The sequence below is a fragment of the Crinia signifera genome, chromosome 8 (genome assembly GCF_055691185.1).
Source record: "Crinia signifera chromosome 8, ASM5569118v1, whole genome shotgun sequence".
Lineage (NCBI taxonomy): Eukaryota > Metazoa > Chordata > Amphibia > Anura > Myobatrachidae > Crinia > Crinia signifera.
The window spans coordinates 143,759,955-143,783,446 of NC_139224.1; the positions used below are offsets into that span (position 1 = coordinate 143,759,955).

At 44.4% G+C, this 23,492-nt stretch overlaps 2 protein-coding genes across 4 annotated transcripts in view; one reads left to right on the forward strand and one right to left on the reverse strand.

Moving 5' to 3' along the window:
• The window catches only part of RABGAP1L (RAB GTPase activating protein 1 like), a 419,353-nt gene that overhangs the window by 218,447 nt on the left and 177,414 nt on the right, over positions 1-23,492 (forward strand). The window lies entirely within an intron of this gene.
• Positions 13,999-18,284, reverse strand: LOC146026533 (uncharacterized). The gene has a single exon (XM_083157286.1). It carries the CDS (start codon positions 18,163-18,165, stop codon positions 14,221-14,223), a length of 3,945 nt encoding a protein of 1,314 aa, XP_083013412.1. The 5' UTR covers positions 18,166-18,284; the 3' UTR covers positions 13,999-14,220.

Below are 23,492 nucleotides of genomic sequence, written 5' to 3' on the forward strand. Positions count from 1 at the left end.
GTGCTATATACTACTATGCTATTTGTAGAAACTAGACTGTATGTAACCGTATTGTACAGTTATCCACTTTATTTTATTGTAACATATGCCACTGGAAAAAAAATCTTCCCGCTCTAATATATAGATAGATAGAGATATATAGATAGATATACACCTGTAGGGGGTGTCCGGCACATCCACTTGTTACACTGCTGCCGTGGTGCCCGGGCTATACACATACAGATGACTCATGCTCGGCACTCCAATAACATTAAATTCATTTAGGGTTTATTTGGAATAATAAATATTACCGTATAATAGGGGCCCATGCACTCTGCACTTATGATAGAAGTGCTAATGTGTATTATTAGGACATATTCGTAATTTCCATGACCCATTTATCAGTGCTCTGCCATTTGTCCGTTCTTTTAATTTTTACATCCATGATAGAATTTTTAGCACAGTGCTGCTGCCAGGAGGCAGTGCTAGTACCTTCTGTGCAGTGAAGTAGGGCACTGTATAAAGAAGAACACGCAGCTTTGCGGCAGGCTGCAGGCACACTGACATGAAGCTGTTGGGCACACACAGGCATAAGGTCAAATAGCCTAACAAGCTCTCCTTCCCCACATGTGGTACCATAGAAGCTGTGACATCAGACATGATTATGTAATGTCTATTTAATCCATCTCTTCTCATCTTGTGCAGAGAACATTGTCCTTTCCTGAAATATTGTTGTTTTGTTATAAATTGTGAGAATAGCATTGTAATTAAGTATTGTTTAGTATCGTTGTGTTTACTGTTTCACATACAGATATTGTGCCAAGATCGCTTTATGGGTCACTGTCTTTCCAGTCATTATTTCAGGCCACAGGGTTGCCATAGTGACCTGTAATATAGGTCGTCTCTATGTAATCCAAGTCCCATTACATATTTAAGACCTAGTTGAAGTTCTAGTTAGCTCTGCAGGGTTTATTAGCCAAACTTCTCATAAGCAAGGGCCCGTTGTGCGTAGATATGCTAATTTCCTCTATATGTCATCAACAAATAGGTGTAATGTGTCCAGATAGTTAACACTAAATCTGACCATATCATAGGCAAACGTTTGGCTTCCCTAAAGAAAAATATTGTTTCAGTCTTAAGTTGATGACCGTAGACTATTGTTCTACTAGTTTGTGGTATTGGTATCCAACGCATGGCAGTTGAAGAATTCTCATCGACGAAACGCGTTGAAATACCTACCTCCTATCACCTCATAAGTTAAGAACTTTACTTTTATCAGCAATTTTTCTATATGTAACCCTTTTTTATATATGTAAAACTTTTTTATATATATCCATATACATTTGCCCATGTCTACCTTGATGCCTGTCGACTCAATGCTTGTCGACCTAGTTGCTGTAGACCGAACGATCCCAACCCAATTAAAGTACAGTAAGTATGGGTGCTTGAAAGACCGATTTGTAAATTATGCGGTTTGTAATGTATAACACCTTTAATTTTTCCTTTAGAATACAAAATACCAAATTATTATTAAAGGATCTGTCTCGAAGGTTATTTTTCTGGAGGCAAATATAAAGTTAATTCTCTAGCCTCATGCACTAATGTGTTATTGGGATGTTCCTGCCCATTGCCACATAACTGAGGATGAGATAAAATCACAATTTATTTAATGTAATATTTTTTTCTTATTTTATCAAGAAGAAACTTTTGCCCTAGGGGTGTGCCGTGATAAAAATTCTGATGCTCGGGGGCGCTGTGATAAAAATAAAAGTTTGGGAACCACTGAGCTAAGAAACTATTGGAGAATACAACGTAGCAAATCTGAAATATATACGTGTAAGCAATATTTCCAAACATCTCCTAAAAATAAATAACTTTTGATCTCGTTAGTCATCTGTCTTCATTTCCTACCATCTTGTGTCCTATTAGTCAAGCTAGATCATTATATCAGGGCCTAGAATAATGAGTTTTACAGTTGGCAGCACTGGAAATCAGTAACCTAGAATAAATGTTTTGATTTCTGTAATATTTGTAATATTTCAAATGAATAAATAGTTAACATGCAAAATTTCCCAGACTCGTCACAAATCATCAATGTTGGCAAATGGCAAATGATCGGTGGACATCCACTACGCTCCTACAAACTTGTAGGTATCTCCTATCAATAATATTGAGCACAATGTTGTAATATGTAATTATTGGCATATCCAATGGAAACCCGTAACCTAGGAGAGCTGTATGTGAAGCTTTGGGCTACGTTGCTGCCACATATCACTGTGTTGTCCAGCTATGTATGTCACTGCTAATTATGGCAATGGCTCTCCTCCTATATTTCCATAAATTATCCCGGTACCACTTTAATAAAACATTTGTCTTAAACTACCCTGATCATATACTTAAGCCTTTGTTTACAGCTTTCCCTTTTTCCATGTGGTGAATATATTCAACTCACTCTTCAAGTCTCCCAAGAGTAAAGCTGGCCATACATCAGAAAGATCGATCTTAAGATCGATTGCGCTCATGAGTGTGTACAATTTCCCTTGAAATCCCCGGCAGTCCTTGGTGGTTTTTGGGCACACAATCTACTCACAATCCATCATACAATCAGTCATACTATCGATCTGCTATATGATTGTGTACACAAGATGTGCACACAATCCATCATACAATCAATTGAGATTGTATGATTGGGTACAATATCTTTCTGATGTATGGCCACCTTAAGTAAGAAGTGAGAGTAATGGGGCCTACGTACAGGGTGACGGGAGTAGTGTGCGGAGCGATTTAGTTAAGCACTGATCGCTCAGCGCACAGCACTGCACCAGCAGTTTTGCCTGCGTCCGCATGGGGACCTGTGTTTTGTTAGTGCGCATTTCTGCACATGCACCCTACACAGCAGGCGGAGGGGGGGTGAGAGGGGTGTGGGGTGCCGGGCAGCACCATTAGCATATGGGAACTCTCAGTGTTTCATGGGCGTTCCCATGAGAATGCTGGGCATTCTCATGCTAATGCGGCATTACGGACAGGCGGGGGACGGGCAGCTGACACATCACCTGATGTCCGCTGTCTGCCCACTAACCCCTGAACGTGCACGTATATGTAAGTTTGCTCAGAGCAACCTTACATATGCCTGCACCTTCCACTACTTTTGATGGTCGGCGACCATCGAAATATGTGGGAGGTTCCCCCCTGGCCTGCAAATGGATGCCCTGCGTGCGAATCGCTCATGCCAATGGGTGACGCCATACATTCATTCGCAAGGAGGGGTTTGGTGGAATCGCAATGCTCCAAATTCGAAGCCTTGCGATTCAACCAGAATAACCCCCTTAAGGTATGATCATCTTGCTCATTTCCACTCACATCTCTATGGTTTATTAGTATAAGCGAACAAGTATATTCGCGTTGGAGGTTCCTATGGACTGTGGTAACTGAACGTCCCTCTTAATTTCTGCAACAACATTTACGACTTTAAAGGTGGCCATACACACAAAGATGTATCTTCAGATCTGGCTGGTTGGAACGAAAACATGGTTATGGATGAGTGAGTTTGACAGTTTTCCAGCATTTCCAAGCCCATTTCCATAACCATGTTTTTGTTCCAACCAGCCAGATCTGAAGATAAATCTTTGTGTGTATGGCCACCTTAAGAAACTAAAAAAAGATACATTTCCAGACACCTACAAATAGCATGAACTGATGATGATGATGATGTGAATACTTGAGGGTTATTGCATAGCAAACTGATGTGACCCTGAGTTTGTATTTTTTGTTTTATAATCTACCTTATTATATCTCTTACATGTGGTGCTGGTTCACAAGCCCATTTGATAGGCGCATTCTCAGCAGCACTGAACAAAACTAATGGGAGCTGACAGTGGTGCTGAATAACGCTGCCTAGAATAGAACAGGATTATGTGACTGTGAATTCAGGGCTATGAGTAGATCTGGTGTCTGCAGACATATTTCTCCGTATCACTGCGTTCAGATGAAAGACAGCCGGCCAGATTAGGTAGCAGTCGCATATGTGTATTTTACGCTTGTTTAAAGCTCATATAATTTGAGACTGACAATAGGATTACCCATTGCCATCCAAAATTGGCTTCATCTTAAAATTATTTTGGGGAGGGAGATCTTGGACTGCACACTCTTTAATTACAAGTGAGAGGTGCTATAATGCTGAGACTTGTAGTTCCACATGGAAAGAGAAAATATAGTGGCGATGAACACTATAGTATCAAGCACTGCTAATCAGAATAATTATAATGAATTATGCAATCTAATAGGGCAAGTATACTTAGCATACTTTTTGGGACAAAAATTTGTGCCACCAGCTAGTGTCCAGATGACCTTGACCAGTGGGTCCCTAACACTCAAGGCCCCCACACATCAGGACAACATCGGACCCCGAATGCACAATCTCGACAGGTCGTATGCACTGTGCGCACGATGCGTGGTCCAGCGGGTCATGAGGTCAGCCCCAACATCAGACGTGCTGCCTGTCTGATCCGTCAGCTCTCATTTCCCTCAAACAAGCAATCATATGTGCTGAATGATCGCTCGTTTGACCTCTCCAAGACCTGCGTATGATCAGGCCATCCGGATCATACGCAGGATGCATTTGATGTCCCATTGGGTCCGATGCGTGGTCCCGTGTGCATCAGACCTTAGGTCCGTCCTTTGACCCCCGACTCCCCTCCCGATGTCAGGATGAACAGGGGTCACATGCGATACATCACATGTGAAATGACTGCATTTTATGTTATCGCACGCGATCCTACCCGGCGGCTCGGGGGGGATCGGATGGCCGTACACTGCGGCGATACATCGCAGTTGTGTGTGGGCCAGCTTTACACTTGTTAGCATTCTTATTAAACCCTCTCACCTATGTAACACTCCTTAACACATTCTTTTTTCTTATTAACCCTTTCTAACACTCTAGCCTCTTGAGCGGCTGGCCTTGGCTGGCTTGGTGTCCCATTCCCTGGACCAGATCACCCGGACTCTGGTTGATGGACCAATACTTTTTTGGCCAAAAAGTACGTAAAGTACCTTGAATTTGCTCTGTTAAATTGCAGAGGTTATTCTAATTATTCTAATTTGCAGTTCTTGGTACTATATAGTGTGTATTGGCATTATATTCTCTCTTTCTTAATCCATAGATGACCTGCATTGCTTGCTTGTATAAGCCAATGATGTTAAAATGGACAGGGGTTCACCTTCAGATAAAAAAAAAAGCGGTCAATTCAAATGCAATCTTATGTCCTTGATCACATGATATTGCCATGATTTTGTTATTAGATTTCAGATTTTAGTTTGCTGCCCATACAGAGAATACCTTTAATGTAGCATATGCAAGTATGGCTGGCATCAGACACCTAGCCAGAGCTTTGTTGGCCTCACGGCAACATTTTGAAGGGACCCCTGATCCAATGCTTCCAGAAAGACACCCCTCTGTGGTTAATTTGATGCCCCATGATAGTGCCCTAATTAATTTTTTCACTCATAGTAGTTCCTTATGCCCCTTTCACATCGCAAACCGGGGGTCACCATCGTGGGTTGGACTCGGGATCACAATTCGGGGTCTGACGCAGTCCGGCACTTTTAGAATAAACCTCCATCCATTATACATCGGGGCCCCAGGTCAACATGTCTCTGATATCGTTATTTGTACTATGTGAAATGGGTGTTAGTTAATGTTATGCCCCTTATTAGCGCCTTATTTTATTATGCCACATTGCAGTGGAGTCCCCAGCTCATATTATGTGCCCCAGCTCATATTATTTGACTTAATTCCCTTGATTTGATTTAATACCACATTACAAGGATCAGTACCAGGGATGTAAATAAATATATTCCAGGCCCCAAGGCAAAAGTTTGTAAGAGCCCTTCTATTGAAACATGCACCTATGGTAGCTGTGCCCTTGGCTTGCAAACAGGGTACCTGTTTAAAGTCAAACCCTAAATTTGGTTTGCTGCTGTAGCATTTATTTTGGCCTAACTGATGTTAGGACCTTTTCTGTTTTCATGTTTCCCTTTGACCTTCAAAACCGCAGTTAGTGTTTTTGTTAGTCTGGGGGGAAATTACAGTATGTACGTAAGTATGTATAAGGGATCATTGGCACTATTTCAAGGTATGAATATACACCTACTCTGTGCTGTAGTTTCACCACTTTCCTCATTCCAGTCTTCCACTTAGCCCTCACAACCCCCCCCCCCCCTTTTCCTTTGCTAGTGTTATTTTCTAATAATTGAATCTGTCCATGAAGGCACATGTAAGAGACTGACAGGGAAGGTCGTTGGGTTTCCCGAGAAGCCAGACCCTGATTAATTACTGCTCTCCTCCATCCTACAGCAGCACCTTGTCTCTTGATAGAAATTAGCTCTTTGATAGAATGGGGTTATTCCAGATGGGACTAGCTGCCGAAGTCACAGGTTTACCTCTAGGTATGTAACCTGGCAAGAAACACAGCCTGGCCACTGTGCATCATGTCACTGCAAGGCTGATAGAATAGAAGTCAATTAAAGTATTTCCTACTAGCAGAGATTGCAGTCAGATGTACTTTCTTTCATCTGCTTCCTTTTGTCTGTGTTTTACCCTATGAAGCCCTTTCTTTGGTCACTAGCGATTCTTTACAGCCTCAGCCGTATGTCAGATTCAATGAGGCACGATCTACAGCCTAAAGATCCAAAGGAAACTGTGACAGATCTCATTCAGGAGGCGTATTGTCACTAATTCCTAGTGATATAATAGACTGCATTCTGACATACATGTCCATCAGAGGTTTGGCCTCTGAGCCGTGTAAAACACCAAGAATTTTGTATTCAATACAAAATTATTTTACTTACACACAAAGCCATAAACCAAACTACACCAACATACATATCTTCTCTTATCTCAAAATATCATCCAACACGACCTCTACGCTCCTCCCAAGATCTGCGTCTCTCATCCACACTCATTACTCGCTCCCATTCCCGACTGCAGGACTTTCTTCGGGCTGCACCCACTCTGTGGAATGCCCTCCCAAGACTCTCCGCCAGTCTCCAAACCTATAAGCGTTCCCTAAAAACTCATCTCTTCAGGCAAGCTTATCAAATTCCAGAACCAGTCACAGAACCTTGCATTCTGGTGGAATCGATGCAATAAAGAATACAGTATCTATCCTTATGTATCAATGCCTATTACTCCATAGATTGTAAGCTTGCGAGCAGGGCCCTCCTACATTTTGACTGTCTGTAAATACCTTGTTTTGTTGTATCACTGTCCCCTATGTAAAGCGCAACGGAATATGCTGCGCTATATAAGAAACTGTTAATAAATAAATAAATACATTTATGTAACATAAAGTACATGGCTACATTGACCTTAGGCCATCTGATTGTTGCATGATGGGAAGGGAGGCATACTGTATGTCTGAACCTACTGCAATGCAGCCTGGTTTCCTATGGTATATGGTCGACGAGAGGAAGGTAAACTTGCATTGGGTTGACCACTGAAGGTCGATATGGGTCAAGGTCGACACCCCACAAGGTCGACAATGGAATATGCAGTGTGGAGAAGTGTACAAAAGCAAAGTGTTGGCATTCGTAACAATGATACAATGTAAATCTTTCTGGTCACATAGTACATTGTGAAACATGTTTAATAATGTTAAATTACATTAATAACCTAAAAATAGTTACGAAAGCATAAAGTGTGTGACACTCGTTTCCTGCGCCGTATGAACATTTATATAACTAATCGGGGGAACACCATCTAATATACTCTGCCCGTACCAAGTAGTCAAGTGCAGGATGTTTCAAATTCTTCTACGTATTGAGAGTGATAACGTGGCAATGTAGCTCTCCCAAACATCAACAAAATATACCCACTCTTCTCTCCTTTTCAAACAGCCGTCAGACTCGGCATGGAGACAAAATATTAATGGGACCTGCATCTGATGCTTTCCTTAGGGGGAATCCAGACAACTTTACCAAGTAGGAGAAAGCTCACAACATTTCGGGGAGAGATTCCCCCCTTCTCAGGATGCACACAAGTATACAGTGCATGAAAATGTGCTTAGAAACACTGGGCCAGACGCACTAAGCTATAAAAGTGATAAAATGGTGAGTGATAAACAACCAACCAATCAACTCCTACCTGATATTTTTCAAACACAGTCTGTGACATGACAGGTAGTAGCTGATTGGCTGGCTGTATATCACTCTCCATTTTATTACTTTTGAAGCTTAGTGCATCTGGCCTCTTATGTGAACACATCCTCTAGACCACATTGTAGCTGTGCGCCGGATGTGATCTCTCTGGGGACACCGGGGTAATAGTCACAGGTGTATCAGATGTAACCATGGAAACTAATCAGCCAAGCTGTTCTCAGTCACTGGGTACCAAAAGTAATAATGAAACAAGTGCAATGCTGCAGCTTATATAGCCTCAATAGAATTGCACTGCAACTTGTTTTTTTTTTTTTTTTTATGCATATTATTCACATTGTTGTGCATGTATGACCCACAAGCAGCTCATGCAGATTAAAATAACGCATGTTGACCTTTTGACTGTTGACCGTGCCATTGTCGGCCTAATGCCTGTGTCGACCATTTTTTTTGTTTATGACCATTGAAGTGATATATTGTTCACTTATTGTGATATGTTCTATTCTCATTCTTCATTGTTAGATTCTTTCATTGTCTCACAATATTTTATCTTGCATATTTTTTTGTAATTCTTATCTTCTTAATAAACCGTGTGTTTCAAGGGAATAGGCATATTTTAATATGCAGAGACTGCTTGTTCGTCTTATATGTCAATAATCCGATATCTAAGTGTAGCCACACCCAACTTTAAGGTCCTAAGCCTTGGAGATAGATAAAGTGGACGAAGAGAAAGTACCAACCAATCCGCTCTAAACTGTCATTCAAACATAGCTGTTACATGGCATTTAGGAGCTGATTGGCTGGAATCTCTGTTAACTTTATATCTCTCAAAGGGTTAGTACATAAGACCCCTAGATATTTTACAGTCTCAAAGGATTGAGAGAATCCTTTTATTGATATACTGTCTCGCACTCTTCCATTACAGGAGCGGTTCCTAACCTTTTTTTTCTCTCCCATACCGCTTGCTTAGGCTTTTCATTTAGGAGTACCCCCCCCCCCCCTCTCCTCTAAATTTGAATATCCATAAATTTAGTTGTGTGCGTTCAGGAATCGCGTCCCCCTGCGTCTGGCCGCTGGCTGTATCTAATGCCTGTAGGAGTAATGTCGCTGCTTTCTCCACCGTGTCAGCGCAGGGTAAATGATCACTGATATCTGAGGGCAGTGCAGGTAGCTCCCAGTGGATTGCTGGTTGGGTAAAAGCACGAGGAGACACGGCAGATCGGAAGTGACACAACGTGGTTCATCACCATAGCAACGGGAGGATTATTTCACCTTTTAGAAGACTTCTTCCTTGTCTTCTGTCATTACCAAAGTACCCCTGACTGTTTTGCAATGTACCCCAGGTTGGGAGCCACTGCATTACAGTCCAGGGTTTAAAAATATCCATGCTTAAATCCAAATGGTTAAATCCATATTGACTGAGGTACTAATTAAATCACCTGTGCACAAGATAAGCTGGGATATCCTGAAAATCTGCTTTATAATGGGGAAGTTTGAGAATCACTGCATTTGATATACCCGATACTCCTTTCATACCACACAAATGTCTTGTTTTTGCTTGGTTGACCCAGGTCACTGTGTGGTGTTAATTGAACCCGGTTTGCTTGGCAGTGTCAACAGGTAACCCAGGTTGAGCGACCCAGGTCCTGTTTACAGTATATGGAGGAGGCAGCATCCGCTCCAAGCACTGCCTCCTCCCCCCCCGCCCCCCCCAATGACGCTCTGCCCCACCCCCCGTGAGACGTCAACTTATTGCCTAGTCCAGTGGTTCTCAAACTTTTTTGAATCGTGGCGTCCCTGTGTATCAGAATTTTTACACGGCACCCCTAGGCATAAAGATTCTCTTTGCGAAAATCAGGGAAAAAAATTAAATAAAGTAAATTGTGTTTATAGCTCATAGTTATGTGGTAATGGACCGTTTTCACTTAGGTTTGCTCACAATTTGCCTATTATATTGGACATAAATAATTTTAATTGGTCATGGACCATCAATCCAGGGCACCCCTTCATGGCCTAGTCACTGATTGGAGCTTCGTCTCGCAAATGCCTGGTCGCTCCCGGGACAGACCCACAACCCGGCATTTGCGATTTGAAAGGGGTATAATATTTATGGTACTACAGGGTAAATGACCCTCATGTAAGATATAGCTATATGTACAAACAAGACTTTATGCTATCACATAGTGTCTTAATGGTGTTCACTTGAAGAAAGAATATATAGGAAGCCATGCTACTTTCAGTTGGCTATAGTGTTATGGCTGATGCATCGAGAATAAGCAGATGATCTGCCCATGATGGCTGAGCCTTCTATACAGACAGAGATGTGGGATACAAATAATAACTTAATAGGCACTTTTGTGCAGTGGGATCCTGCACATTATACGTCATGTTCACAGAGCCGGTATAGATAACAGAGAGTCTTTGTCGGTAGATGGTTGGCGCAGTCTCTCCGGGAAACGTATCTGAATTTGCAGTGAACGAAATACATAGTAATGCATATGGCTTTGTTGATGTTCTCAGATTCCGATCTGACTTGTAAGCTATAATTCGCCCAGTCAGCAGCATCTCGTTTTATGGTTTGTTGTATTTTTATCTACTGCTATAGAATTCTGGCATCCTTGCTATGTTCTTGTTGCAAGGCCGTTATTCGCTTTGGTTATATTTTGGTCCTAGAGCTGCATGAAATGGATTATCATCTTGTTTTCTTCCTTCTCGTGTTTCTAAATGCTGAACGGATTGCTAAACCTAAATACCGCTTAGGTTATGTAAAAGAGTTCTTTAAAACATCCACAGATATGCACTGAGAAATATCATGAGATTATCCAAACTGAAGATACTGGAAATACATTTGTGATTGTTGGGAATTTAATTTGCTATGCACTTACATTGAAGGACATTGTAGCCAGGCTGTGCTATGTCAGTCACACTCCAGCTAGGACTGCTGCTGATTTCCTACAGAAATGCTGGTTAAACATTGGCCCGATATTATATGAACAACATAGTACACGGACTAATGGCGTTGGTTCTGAAGCACAGCTGATGGCCAATATAGCTATGTATATATTGGTGCAGGGTGCTGTGGGTACATAGCTGCAAAGGCTGCCAGTGACTGACATATAAACATGTCAATGCTCAACAGTTGTGACATTGGGCACGATACATCAGATAGGTCGGCGGATCCGCTGGATGACTGATCCGTGGTCTTAGTGTACACCCAGCTTAACCGTTACTAGGGCTGTGCATGGAAAGCCTGGTTCCTATTTTACTGCTTTTGGTGGCTTTTCCACAAAGTCATCGTCAGGGGTGGAAGGATGTTCTGGCTCATATTACTTGAAATGATTGGGATTCTAATAGTTGGCCTGAATTTACTAATTCCAACTGCTGATCAGAAATGTGTAGGTAGTTCAAGTGACTTTGGCCCTAGTTGGTGTAATAGGAAAATGAAAACATTGCAGCTTACCAAGTGTTAGAGAGCCCACCCCGCCGAATACACACCCCACCTGCCGCCGTTTCCCCTCGCATGTGTCCACTGCGGGAAAAATCATTCAGTGGTCGCCGGCCATCAAATTATTTCTCCTGGGCTGGCAAATAAAAGTCAGTGGAGACTGAATTTTATTTGCTGGTGCTGGAACAAAACCAGGGAGTGCGGCAGACGTGGTCAGCCGCCCACCCCTGGCACACTTCCTCCCGCCCGCATTTTCATGGGAATGGCCAGCGTTTTTGATGGGGAACGCCCATAAAACCCATGGGTGACACCCGGCGCTCCCTGCGAATGGGAAAGTCGTTCGCAAAGGGGACCTGCACATGCGCAAAATTGACCACGCGCAGTCCCCAAACCACTGCTGCCCTGCCCGCACATATTAGAATGACCCCCAAAGTTTGAAGCTTCTGACTACTTTTGCATTGATACTCCTTCTAACCCAAATCCCACCTTCTCTCTGAGTAACTGGAGGATTATTCCACTGTTTTTTTTTTTTTTCCATCTCTCTCGTTAAATTAATAGCTACGTTTTGAAATCCATTATTACTTATATGTAGATGACACCTCAATTCACTTCTACACCCTGCTTGACTTTCAGCCATTTTACCATAGATATCACAAATAGGGCCATAGAGATCATTCTAGGCTGAAAAAGAAAAAAGCCGCCTACTCACTACTCCACTCATTGGTGCTCTGGGTGCTGCTTCATCCAGCTGTGCTGCTGAGGGTTATATTCCTGCGCACGCCAATATGAAGTCACAAGCATGGACATCATAGTGTCCTTTAACTATATTACTGCAGAAGCACTGGAAAAACCTGTTTCTGTGTGTGAATCTCAGGGATCCACTAAGGGAAATAAGTTGATCATTAAACATTTGCTGATTAATTGGGCAGGCTGTTTTAACATAAAATAAATAAATAAAAAAGTCTTATTAACCATAGTCTCTCCATTATTTTCCAAACTTCTCATTTCTGTTTATGCTCAGCATTCTCATTCTTCTTGCTTCTCAGATTTGTTCGTGTCATCCTCTGCTCCTCGCTCTACATTATTCCTCATTTTCAGACTTTACCAAGTCATGCTGCTTCCACCTGCACAACATCTCCACGCTGCGTCCTTCCCTCACACAGGAAATCGTCAAGCTCCTCATCTGTACCCTAATCATTTTCTGCTGTGACTTTCGCTGGCTCTTTCTGTGTGGCCTGTCAGTGACGAGGCTGTCCGCCCTGCAATTAATCATGATTGCTGCTGCAAGACTCATCTACACTTCTCCATCTGCTGCCCCCTCTGTCAATTCCTTCATTAGCTTCCCATTAACGTTACACGAAAAATGCAAAAATTGTGGTGCTTGGCCCACAACCACTGCACTATTCCTGTTCCACCTATAACTCCGCCCTCTTATAAGCAGTGTCATAGTCACATTCCGCACTCCGCCGGTCCGATGTATTAAGCCTGATAATTTGATGAAGTGGAAGGTGATAATGCACCAGCCAATCCACTCCTAACTGTCATTTTTCAAACACAACTAGAGCGTTGTTACCTTCCACGTTATCACGTTATCAGGCTTAACACATCTGCCTCAGCAACTCAAGTACACTTATAGTTTTCTTCCATGCAGCTCTCCTGCCATATAACGCCACCCCTCCCAAACTGAATCTGCTCCACAATTTATCTCTACATGGTCCCTGAAGACTAATTTCTAATGATACAATTGCTTGCACTCAATTTCATGGCAAATTGTAAATACAAAGTCAACTATCTGAAGTTCTGTGATCTGTTTGGTAGAACATCTACTTTGTGCATCTGATAATTTACCGTTAATAGTGATCTGTCACTTCACTCTCGCTCTGTTTACGGATTGTGTAACAAAGCGACACTTCCATTTCCGGAAAAATGTCAGAGACAGGATGATTTCACATCAGCATATTATTATTCATTAACACTGTATGGTACAGTAGCACTTTATTGGATATAATACTCTTGTATCTACAGAACAACATGCTATCAGGGTGATTTATTTATTTTTGAACAACTTTTTTTTTTTTTAGATTCTGAATAAAACCTTTACAAACGAAAGACTGATTCAGTTTTGTATGCAAACTCAATGATTTCTGTGCATGCGCAGAACCCAATCTACATATGTCCTGTGTTAAAGCGTACACACTAGACCTCAAAAAAATCATGTGTAGCGTGTTCTGGGCTTAGGGAAGTAGTGCATTTTTTTTTATCTTGCTAATAGAACAACTGTTCACATTTAATACTGCACACAATAAAAATAATAAAAATGTTGTGTGAAATTTAATAGGATAAGAGATTCAGAAAGTGTCAGATTTGGTAAAATATCTCCAGTTTTTTTTTTTTTTTTTTTTTTTTTTTTTTTTTTTTTTTTTTTTCCCTTGACGGTCTTTATTAAAAAAAAGAAAAGAAACAAGTAGCAGCAACGCAGAATCTGTAATGGATATACAACAAATGGAGGAGTACAGGGGTGTACTGGGAGGGAACAGGGTGCTTATTCCAACTTCTTGTTTCGAGCCAGAACCAGTCTCTTCTTGTGTTCCCAGTAGGACTCTGTTTTTCTCGGACCAGCAGGAGCCTTTGCTCTGGGTTGGGTCTCACTTCATCTCCTTCTGCTGGAGTAGCATCAGATCCCTTTGGGACTTCTTGATCTTCTCATGTAGAGCCAAATTTTGCTTGTGCAGTAATGACAGCGTCTGATGCCGGATTAGCGTATCCTTACAGGAGAACTGCCGGCGGCACAGCAGACACGCCATTTTCTTCCAATCCGTTAATTTATCATCTTTGCCGCTACTGGCGATAGGGGCGATAGGGGCAACTGGTTTAGGAATCGGCTTTGGGGCAGGAGGTGGGGGAGGGGGCTTCCTGCGCAACGGGGGCAGCAGCACTTCTTCCTGCTCTTCCTCTTCATCACTGTCGCCATATTCTCCAATCAGCTTGATCAGAGGGTTCTCCTTTAGCTCGGGTGCTGGCTCTTCCTTCTTTGTCAGTTTGGGAGGTAACGGCCTTTTAAATGGATTTTCATTACTATCCTCCTTGTCCTCTGTGAAGCCTCTTCGTGTCTGTGTCACTGGTTCCTTCACAGGAGAGCGGAGGCGCTGCTGGCCCTTTGCATGCTGTGCTTTCGAAGAATCAACACTTGCATTTTTCAAAGGGTCCGTGTACTCGCCAGTTTTGGGATTAAATATATAACGTGGATATGCACTGCCAGCATTTCCTCTCAAACCCCGGAATTTTCTGCGTAGGCGTCTGCCCCTCCTCCGGCCCTTTCCTGGAATCCCTTTACCCTCTATCTGAGGCTCTGGCTGTTCGTTCTTCTTCCGCCCAACTGCCAGATCCACAATGATTGGCTTCCCATCTATCGTGAGCGGTGGTTTCAGTTCACGCACCAGCACAGTCAGCCGTATCGCCTCCTTGTGACTCTTCAGATCTATGAAGCCAAAGCCACGACGATCGGTTTTGCGGTTTCTCATGATGCGGACATTGCTTGCCGATATCTGCACGTAAGGTTTCAGCACTTTCACCAAGCTCTGCGCAGATGTGTTTAAGCCGATTCCCCTAACGATGACAGTTGCACTCTCCGACAGCCCTGGCTTTGTGCCTTTTTTGGTCCTCAAAGGACTTCTTTCCCTCGGCGGGGTCTTCTCCTTAGACTTGTCTGGGCTGCGGGCAGTGGAATTTTGCTTAGCCTTGCGCTTCCTGCCACGCGGAGACGAAAAGCTGTATGACGTTGTGGGAGCCTTCTGGGTATCTCTGATGAGCAGGTGATCGGATCCTGCCCGCAGAGCACTGCACTGCCAGCACCTCTCTTTAGACAACACATTTATGGTCTTACACTGCTGACAGTTCCACCGGTCTGAATTGGGAATATATTTTAGGCTGATCTTCTTTCCTTTAAAATGCACAATCCCCTTGTTGGCTTCCATGCATCCGACGGCCTCTTCCACGAGGGAAAACTCCACGCAGACAGAGCCGAGGCTGTAACCTGGGATATATCCAATCAGATTCACACCACTAACGGGCAGCTTGTGGGAACCACTGAGTGTGGACAGGATTTCTTCTCTAGACGCTCCTGTTGGCAGTCCATCCAGCCATATTATTCTAGTGGCCCCATCAGGTATGGCCACCCTCCTATAGTCTTTATCCTTACTCCCAGGCTGAGGTCCCTCCTGCGATCGCTTGTCCAAACCCTTCGCTTGTTGTCCAACTCTAAAATCAATGTCTCCTCTCAGGTCTACGTCATTGAACTCTATTTTCCTATAATCCGTGTCCTCACTACCTATAAATCTCACTGCAGGAGCTACGCTCACTGGTGCAGCGGGCTTGGCAGATGCTGTATCCTGGGCTGGAGGAGGCAACACATTGGAGGCTGGAGGAGGCAACACATTGGAGGCTGGAGGAGGCAACACATTGGAGGCTGGAGGAGGCAACACATTGGAGGCTGGAGTCTCGGATGTATGGGGGACAGATGGTCCTCCAGGCTCTTGCCGGACACTCACTTTCTCTCTCTGCTGTTTTAGTTCCTTAGCTGCCATTTTTAGAAAGTCAAAAAGCAAGGCGCTCTGATTAAGGAGATCCGATGGGGTTTGCACCTTTCCCACTCGGAGGTCCTCGTCCTTTTGTCGCTTGTATTCTCCTGATCGGAAGTCTTGATCAACTTTCAATACTTTGGATTCCTTACTGAGGTTTTCTTTCTGGCGTAAATCTTGGTCACTGGGGCAAGTCTCCTTGCTGGAGCTGTCTGTATACCCCGCCGCCTTCTCTGCCACCACTTTGGGAACAGGTTTAGGATCTGGTTTTGATGGCTCCCTGAAGTCCGTGTCTAGTTTCCCAGGACAGCTAGATGCTTTAGGCTTGGTCTGTCCTTCGGTCTTTGTGGTAGCCGTGCTCTTCGCACCATTCTGGTGAGGGGCTTCAGATTTTACATCAGGCAAAGCAGACAGAAATGGGATTCCGCCATCAACTGCCTTAGGGACGGGCTCTTTGAAGACAGGGGGGGATTCTTTTGGCGCTGGGACACAAGTTGGCACTTTAGTATAATCGGTTGCCACTTTGCTCTCAGTCGGAGCAGATGCCATGGAATGTGAATCCTTGCTGTCTGCCGCCACTGGGTGACCTCCGCGGTAATCTGAATCGGCACTCTGCCTTTCCTGGTAATATGACTTTGTTTGCTCTTTATCCCGGTAATCTGAATCCACAGACTCCATGTCTCTGTAACCTAAACCTGTATTCACTCGGTCTCGATAGTCGGAGTCTCTGATTTCATTATCCCGGTAATCAGCGTTGACGGTCTCTTTACCGCGGTAGTCTATGTCTGTACATTTTTGGAAGCTGAACCCCGGAACCTCCATATTATCGTACTGAGCAAGCAATGTTTCTGGTCTGTACCCCAACCCGGCAGCCTCCTCTGGACCTCCATCTTTTTTGTACTCTACCCCCATATAATCCAAGCCTGCAGTCTCTTTCTCCCTATACTGCGATGCTCTGTTGTCACTGCCGGAGTAATCTATGATCACCCTCTCCCTGTAATCTAGTCCTCTATCTCGGTCTAACACGTGAGTCTCCATATTAGACTCCTTCATCCTTTTAGCGTCACTCTCTGTAGCTCTTACATTGTGGTCTGCAGACTCTCTGTAATGTCCAGCACCGGCCCTTTCTCTGTAGTTCATTGCCATTCTTTCCCGCATTTCCATAACCTCCCTCTCCCTCAAGGCCATGGCCACCGCCTCCCTCTCCCTGAGTGCCAGAGCCTCCCGCTCCCTGAGTGCTATTGCCGCAGCCTCCCGCTCCCTGATTAGGTCTGATGACCCTCTGTCTAACAGCAGTATCTCTGCCGCATCCCTCTCTCTCATCTCCAACAAGGCAGTCTCTCTTTCTCTTCGTTCTAACAAGATATTTAATCTCCGCTTATATTCTAATTCGGTGACTTCCCTGTCTCTGTAATCCATCGCTGTAGCCAACCTATCCCTATGCTCCAGTTCTAACGCTGCTCTCTCCCGGAGCTCCGCCTCCGCAGCCATCCGCTTCCTGTATTCCAAACTTTCCCGCTCCCGAAATATTGAAGGGGGTGGAAGTCTCTCTCTGTAGGCAATGGCTGGTTCCTCTTCATGCCTATAATCCACATCAGGTCTTCCCCTCTCTCTGTGGTCCACATAGGATGCTTCCTTCTTTCTATAATCCATATCAGGGGCCAACCGGTTCCTAAACTCATTTCCCAGCATGTTCGGTTCTCGATAGTGCATGTCTCGCATCTCTTCTTCCTCTTGGAGACCTACTGCCCTGTAATTCACTGGAGGGCGCCCCCTTCTGGAGAGGTAATTCACCGGCTCTTCTGTTGGTATTCGGCCCTCCTCCCACGCTGCATGCTGGCCTGTCCCCACCTCCCTGCGGTTATAAGGAAGACTTCCATCGCTGCCAAAGTGAGAACTCTGGGCACCCGCTCCACCCCGAAATGGAAAAGAAGGCCGGCCCCTCATTCGTGGTTGAAAAGAATCTGTCCATTTCCGGAAACCAGGGTTTTGTGGCTGGGTGTCATCCCACATCTTTCCAGCCTTTATAGAGGGGTCTTCCCACAGCAAGCAGATAAACCTTGGTTCACAGGGCTCCCCGTCCCAATCACACCGCTCCCAGTCCCGCCCGCCGTCCTCAGTCTCGCCCGCCGTCCTCCTCAGTCTTCCTCAGAAAATCCAGTTTTTTTTTTTTTAAGCGGCAATCATTTACACTGGAGATTTCTTACCAAAACTCTCACTTTCTGAATCTCTCATGCTATTAAATTTCCCCTGTTGTATTTTGTATTTTTGGGGTAGGGACTCAATGCATTAACAGCGTTTCCTGAAGTTCTGAGTGAAAATATCTGTTTTATAAAAGCCATTGTTCTATATTTGTGTCATTTTCTTTATTTAAGTATGTGATATGGCAGATCCTGATCATTGTACGAGTCTCCGGCACAGAAATGACTGAAATTAGCAGAGGTCCGGTATGAATTGCCACTGGTCGGGATGGCGATGTTCAGTATGCCGACATTGGAATACCGGCCCCCAGCATTGCGACGGATGGACGAGGTGGGGGGGTGGGGGGGGGGGAGCACAAAACAGCCCCTTGCGGGCTTGCTGCTCTTGCCACAGGTTCTCTTCTCCCTCTATGGGGGACCCCCATAAGGGAGAATAGCCCCTGTTGTTCGGGTTTGAGACAGTTGGGCAGTTAAACAGTCGGGATTTCGGCATCTGTATAATGATTTTGGGGACATTTATGCGTAGACCCTGAAACCTCCCCCCCCCCCCCATTGTGTAAGCTGTAGAAACAATCTCGATCTCCCGGTGTCCCCCCATATAGCACTCCCTCACGCACATTTCCCCGTCAGCTGCTTCTAAACTGTGCATTTACCGCTCGTGTTTCACAGATGTTCCATTTCAAACCATCAGAAGGCTCCTTCACTTCTTATTTGACTGCTTTCAAAACTGCAGTTGCCATAACAACTTTGATATTTCTTTATTGTTATAGCAACTGATGAGCTAAAAATAATATAAAAAGAGACACCATCTAAAACCACCAGTGCTCTCCCCCCCCCCCCCCCCCTACCTTTTTTGCTTTTCAAATATGTTTTGGGGTTTGTTTGTTTTTTTTATCTTGCACATTCCCTAAGATGTTTTTCCGACTGGGAATTTGGTTTCATGTCTAACACATCAGATCGTCAGCTCCTGTATCGGCATTTGCATCAGAAGCGCCTAACGGATTTGTCATTGCAGTCTTTAAAAAAAAAAAAGAGAGAAAATGTGATTGATTTAGCTACCTGCTGGAAGGTAGTAAGCTGTACAGTATAGCACAGTTAGCCATGTTTAGTCTAATAAAGAAAATATATATTTTCTATGCATACGTAAGTCGTTCTCCTTCTGTTACATTTTAAAAAGATGAACTGAAGGTCATGGCTTACAGTAGGTTGACTTCTGAAATAGGTTGACAAGGGTAAGGTCGACAGAGCTCTAAGGTTGACTCAAGCATTAGGTCGACAATGGCAAGGACGACCGTGAAAAGGTCAACAAGTTTTTTTCAAGTTTTTTTGGTCCCGAATGTTGACATAATCAACATGGACACTGTCAAAGTTTACCGTGACCCCTTGCATGGTATGCTGTGCTCGCCATGCTTCGGGCACGGTGTCTCGCTGCCCTCGGCACACTATTCTATTCTCCCTCCATGCCCTAGTGGAGGGTAGGGCATGAAATACCACGTCGGCTCAAAAAAAATGTGAAAAACTCACGTCGACCTTGCCATTGTTGACCTAATGCTTTTGTCGAGGTAAGTCTTGTCGACCCAATGCATGTTGACTTAATATGTGTTGACCTAATGACCTTCTACCAACTGGAGAAAGATATCAGCCTATAGAGATCATTGATCTCTATGGAGAGATGGAGCTGGAATGCACAGAGCAATATTGCTGGTGATGATGCAGGATATAAAGATTGGAGAATGCGTTCTACTTTCTCTCCAACCCATGTCCCGTCTCCTTATGGTGGCCACATCACCAGGTCTTTGCCTAGAGGTCCATTGTCACTGTAAGCTAACGTCTCACGCTGTGGAATAGAGGGAATACGTCTCCTAATTATGAGCCTGGTTCAGACCTGATCGCACGGCCGATTATCGATTACCTGAGCATGCGTATAGGCCGCAGTGTGTGACTCTGGCCAGTGATGAAATCCTGGTACTTTTTCTATTCACAAGGTGATTGACAGGAAGTAGGCATCTAAGGGGGGGTGGGGGGGGTAACCGGGCATTTAATAGCATTGTTCATAAAAAAGCTAGGCCTGCCGAAAACTACGCTGGGAGTGGAAGGTAAAACGCAGGCATGTCTGAATGTTTTAGGGTAGCGCGGTGTGTGGCTCCGGCCTGTATTTATTGTACCCACAGAGGAAGTCCCTGGCTCCTCTGAGCTTGCCATGAGTGGCGTCTACCTGATCACTGGCCGCTGCACATTCGCGGCCGTGGGATCAGGTCTGAATTACCCCATATGCATATGCCCTTAGGTAATTCCATAACATTTGTGCTTAAGGTGGTGCAGTGTGCAGATGTACATTATACTGTAAACCATAGCAACTAATATGACAGCTTTTTTTTTTTCTAACTCACTTTAAAAAAGAAATTGAAGACCTATCTGTCTAGTTGCTATGGATTACATCACATCTGTGCGTATCGCTTCCTATAGAATGTGCATTGATGTGCGTAGGAGAATTAGGATTCTCATCCGGCCAGTAGTTTATTTGGTACTTGTGAGTTATCTGGACGCCCGATTTTTTGATTGTATGCCTTAAGTTAAGGCATACAATCAGATGCGATGCGATGCGATATCGCATCGCATCGCATCGCATGCGACCATCGGATGCGATGACCCGATTTTTCCATAGGAATCAATGTTAAAATGATTCCTATGGAAAAAGGGGTCCTTTTCATACCCCTACTATCCAAGTGGGCATGGAGTTGGATATAAACCTGTGGCGAGCGTAGCGAGCCACCGAGCCCGAAGCGTGGCGAGCGAAGCGAGCCCCGCGAGGGGACGGTATTCCGTGTCCCCTCGCGGGGCTCGCTACGCTCGCCACGCTTCGGGCTCGGTGGCTCGCTACGCTCGCCACAGGTTTATATCCAACTCCATGCCCACTTGGATAGTAGGGGTATGAAAAGGACCCCTTTTTCCCATTGAATTCCATGTTAAAATGGACTCAGTCCATTTTAACATTGATTCCTATGGAAAAATCGGCGCATCGCATCGCATCGCATCGCATCGCATCCGATGGTCGCATGCGATGCGATGCGATGTGCCCGATCCGACCCGATTTAGAAATCGGGCGTCCGGATAACTCACAAGTACCGTTTATTTTCACTGATACAACTTTATACTGCAGATGCCACTAATAATAATACATGCACAGGCAGATGTGTCCTCATTTACCTATCATTCCAGCTGGATGTGTGCGCTGTATCTTTATGCCAGACATCTCGGGATAGCTAGTACAGCAGAGTTGTATAGAATAATAGCTTGTGACATCTTTTCACATGTATCTCTCCATGCCGCTTTCTGTTATGTCTGGCCAGATGGATACTTAGACGGCAACACATCAGTATTCACTTCTGTTGAATAAATATTCTAGTAAAAGAAAAGCAAACACACACACACACACACACACACACAAACACCAATCAGCCTTAGGGTGGGTATACACTGGAGTGATATCAGCACAACTTAACGGATCAGAACATCAAATTGTGGATGCAGGATTGCACTCGTCTTTGGGTCAAAGGTGGAATCATCTAATGGTTATTTCTGGCCATACATCGGAACGACCTGCTCACAATCATGATTGTGTCCAGATTTCCCTTCAACTCTCCAGCAGTCCCAAACTCATGAATTGGTGGTTTTTGTACTCACAATGTGCACATAATCCTTCGTACAATCCAAAGGCTGTATACGACCGGTTGTCTCACAATCGATTGTATGCTCCTAAACTGCCTGAAAACTGACACCAGTCGTATAAGCCGTAGAACGCCCGATTGCATGTGCTTAAAAACGCATGTTAATCACGACTGATTGGAGGATCAACCATTTGACCTGCGGGACCGCGCATTGTACGATCGTGTGCACATCATGTGCATACAATCTGTCGGAGAACCCCTTGAGATTGTCCGCTTGGGTACAATCTCGTTCTGTTGTATGGGGGCCTTATGCTGCATGGTCAATCAAACAAGGGGTAGGTGGCGCTGTACAGTGTAATGAAGGATGGAATGAGATGTGGTTCCATCGTTAGTGAAATCATCTTATATGTGCCGACAATCTGGCATGGTGCCGGGCAAGGAGTCATTGACCCAATTGCTGGTCGTTCTGCGGTGTACCCACCCTTAACATTACTGAGGTGAACTTTATTTATCTAGTTATAATAGCACCTGACAAGGGGTGGAATATATTAGGCAGCAAGGGAACACTCATGAAAATGATGTATTGGTTGGAAGAGAAATGGGCAAGCTTAAGGTTCTGAGCGACTTTGACAAGGGACAAATTGGGATGGCTAGGTGAATGGGTCAGAGCAAAACAGTAGGTCTTGTCTGCTGTGCCAGGGTGTCCCTAACAAAAGTGGTAAATGGACAGGCAACCAGTGACCCGGCGGCTCACTGAGGAGAGTGGGAACCTAAGGCTTACCCAACAGGTCCGATCCCAGAAAAGAGCTTCTGTAGCACAAATTGCTGAAGTAGTGAATGAGGCCTGTGATAAAAGCTTGCTGCATATGGAGCTGTGTAGGACAAGTACAGAAGCACATACAATCAGCACGTGAGCATCAGAAATGGACCATGGAGTAATAGAAGAAGGGGGGGGGGCAGTGCGATGCTGCATGCAATATTCTGGTGGGAAACCATGCAGGTGTTACTTTGACAGGAACCACCTACCTAAACCTTGCACCCTTCGTGTCCGGTGTACTTCCTGAAGGCAGTGGCCTCTTGCCTCATAATGCTGCCACACTGCAAAAAAAGTGTTCTAGAATGGTTCGAGGAACATGATGGAGTTCAAAGTGTTGACTTGGCTTCTAAATTCCTCAAATCTCAGTCTGATTGAGCATCTGTGGGATGTGCTGGAAAAAAAACAATTCGGAGCAGTATCGTCTGAGCAAAGTTACAGGACTAATGGTGTGTACACATGGTACAATTTAGCCTACAATTTTGACTATATAGTCTATATCGCATGTTGATTGCACTGGGTTTTTTTTAACCTTGCGATCCCAATGCTCCCTTCCGTACAGCACAAATAGGCAGGGCTGCATTGACTACAGAGGCAGAACTCTGGGAGGCAATGGAGTCATCTGCCGCCGGGCTCCTGCTCCCAAGGGGGCACCTC

Excerpts from the sequence above, each read along its gene's own strand:
- LOC146026533 (XM_083157286.1), bottom strand. The coding sequence starts at position 18,165 with ATGTGGGATGACACCCAGCCACAAAACCCTGGTTTCCGGAAATGGACA.